The sequence below is a fragment of the Crocuta crocuta genome, unplaced genomic scaffold (assembly GCF_008692635.1).
Source record: "Crocuta crocuta isolate KB4526 unplaced genomic scaffold, BGI_CrCroc_1.0 scaffold273, whole genome shotgun sequence".
Lineage (NCBI taxonomy): Eukaryota > Metazoa > Chordata > Mammalia > Carnivora > Hyaenidae > Crocuta > Crocuta crocuta.
The window spans coordinates 5,693,749-5,696,314 of NW_027529425.1; the positions used below are offsets into that span (position 1 = coordinate 5,693,749).

Consider the following 2,566-nt stretch of genomic DNA (forward strand, 5'->3'; position numbering starts at 1 on the left):
CGTCCGCCCTCCCCGCCGCCTCGGGCCCCGCCCCGGGCCGCGCCACTTGCCGGGTCTGCAGGGGGCGAGCGCAGGGTCGGCGGCCGGGGAAAACCGTGAACGTCCTCGGAAGGCCACCCGGCAGCCCCGAGGGTCCACTCCTGGGGAAAAAGCTCAAGCTGAGAAGCACTGAGACAGGCCGGCCGCAAACCGGTGGCTCCGGCCCATCACCCTCACAGGGACGCTTGGTGGTACGTGCCCGAGCGCCCGGCGGGCATCGCGCCAGAAGGCGGGACTTCCAGCGGAAGGAGCGAAGCTACGGGCGGAAAAGGCGTGGCCTTTCCAGCCAAGGTACCAGGTGTCAGGGCGGGCAGACGTGGAGGAAGCAGGTGCCGGAAAGGATGAAGGCGAAGTCCCTGATCCTTTGGCCTCATTAACTGAGCCCTCAGGATAAAACCAAGTTTCATCTTCCCGTAGCGTCAGTGTTTCAGCACTATTTGGGGGGGAAACACCAGGTATGTATTAGGATATAGAAAGCAAATTCCTATGGGTACTGAAATAAAATAAAAAGGAACTTTAAAAACATGGACTTTGCTGGGTAATCACTTAGGACACCCCGCCCCTTAGACGCACTTGGGTGAGAAGGTTTGAACTGCACAGTTTTCCCCGAATTGTGGTTCCTCGCTGTAAAAATGGGGATACTCCTCTTTGCATGATCGAGCATTTGTGGGGGAAAAGCATCTTAACAGTAGCACTGTGCTCAATGCTTCACTTACTAGAAGCTCGGGTGATTCTGCACTGACTCCAGGAGGGAGGGTACTGTCATCATCCCTGCCCCCCCCACCCCCCATGAGGAAAGGGAGGTGCAGAGAGGCTAACTTCTAAGGTCCCATAGCCAATGGGCTGGCACGGCTTGGATCTGAACACAGGCATTCTGGCTCCAGAGTTGAATATTAGATTATACAGGCCCACAATTTCTTACCTGAAACTTTTAGGGACACAAGGTTCAGAATTCATAATTGTTCACACATAAGAGAAGTTACGTGGTACATATACACTGTGTGTGAGATTACAATCCCAGTAGGGTTTGATGCAGCCCACCATATAATGCATTAAAGATTCCGCGGTCACAGTAACATACACTCCAGGTGGAATAAATAAGCAACTATGAATGGCCTCAGTTCAGACTTTTGTTGACAAGTGAGTTCAGGTCAGAACAGTTTGGCCAACTAATGAATTTTGAAAAGCTTTCAAGTTTTCAGAATTCAGAACAGGAGATTAAAAACTTGTAGACATGTTACTGTCTGTAACGAAATGAGGGAAGGTAAGTGAAGAGCAGAATCAGGAAGGGCAGGGGGACTGCGGCGCTCCAGGAGTGGAGCAAGAGGTACAGGTGTATAGGTAGTTTAAAGTAGCCAAAGCTCTTGTCCTCCATGTGGGCAATACCTCGAGGAAATAAATGGAAAGTTGTTAAGATAGCCAGTTCACTTTCTCCTGCTGGTGGGGAGGCAGCCTCTGAACCAACCGGTGGCTTCCCCCTCCCCCCGGTTGTACAGGTGAGGACACCCAGGAAAAGAGCCATGAACCTGTAGTATGTGTTGGTGCCAGAACTAAAGCAGTAATAATCTGCCAGCACTTCGGCTGCAACACACTACAGTGGGTGAGGACTCATTCGTTTGTTCACCACATCAAGAAAACGGTCACGTTGCCCCCATTCTGGCATGGGCAACTGTTCTCTACGCACTTTACAGATATTGACTCAGTCGATCCTCACAACAACCCTTTTCTCCACTTTACGTTTGGGGAAACAGCAGCAGAGAAAAGTTACAGGACTCCGCGGACACCAAATACATAGTGAGAACCTGCTCTGTGGCAGACCCTCTTCCAAGGGATGGAGAAAAGGCTGTGGACAAAACCAAGCCCCTGTCCCAGACAGCTTACATTCTAGACATGGAATGCGCTTGTAGATGATAAATGTCAGATGGCTAGAAAAATAAAGCGGGGGTGAGGGGACAGAGTAGGTGCCCTCAGACACCTGTATAAAGAAGCTAGAACAAATAATACTTGCTAATAATAATTTAAATGAACTCGGGGAGCCCAATGTTCCTAAAGATTGTCATGATGCCCACTGAGTGCCATGCAAACGCATTATTTTTTATTGTCCTCGGGCTACTGCATCAGAACCCTAGAGCCTAAGATAGAGATCAGGGAGGATAATTTTCTGAATGCCAGGTGTCCAGAACTAGTAGCCTGCACAAGCTCCTTGTCCCTTTTAGCGATAACCTAATACACACTAGCATCCTGCTCTGTGACTAGCGCCCAGACCTGTGGCGGAGCCTCCACTAGAGAAGGCGGGGGACGCACTTCTGGAACCGTTAAGCGCGTTCCCGCGGCTTCAGCACTGCGGGACTCTCCTCCCCCGCACCTCCGGGCGCCCTGCAAGTCGGCCCGCGGGCTTCCCAGCGCACGCGCAAGGCCGGCCGGGCAACCTGGCGCCGGCCACATCCGGGACTGTATGGGCGGCACGGTTACCATGGCAGCGGGGTCGCGGCAGGCGGGTGGGCAGGGAGGCCGGGAGGCTGCGGGC

General features: G+C 52.7%; 1 protein-coding gene across 1 annotated transcript in view; it reads left to right on the forward strand.

Annotated features, from left to right (window-relative positions):
- The first annotated feature begins 1,293 nt into the window (after positions 1 to 1,293).
- The window catches only part of IQCE (IQ motif containing E), a 44,656-nt gene continuing 43,383 nt past the window's right edge, over positions 1,294 to 2,566 (forward strand). The window contains exons 1-2 of the mRNA XM_077758845.1: positions 1,294 to 1,303; positions 2,379 to 2,537. Coding sequence (XP_077614971.1) covers positions 1,294 to 1,303; positions 2,379 to 2,537 — 169 coding nt within the window. The remainder of the gene's footprint in view (positions 1,304 to 2,378; positions 2,538 to 2,566) is intronic.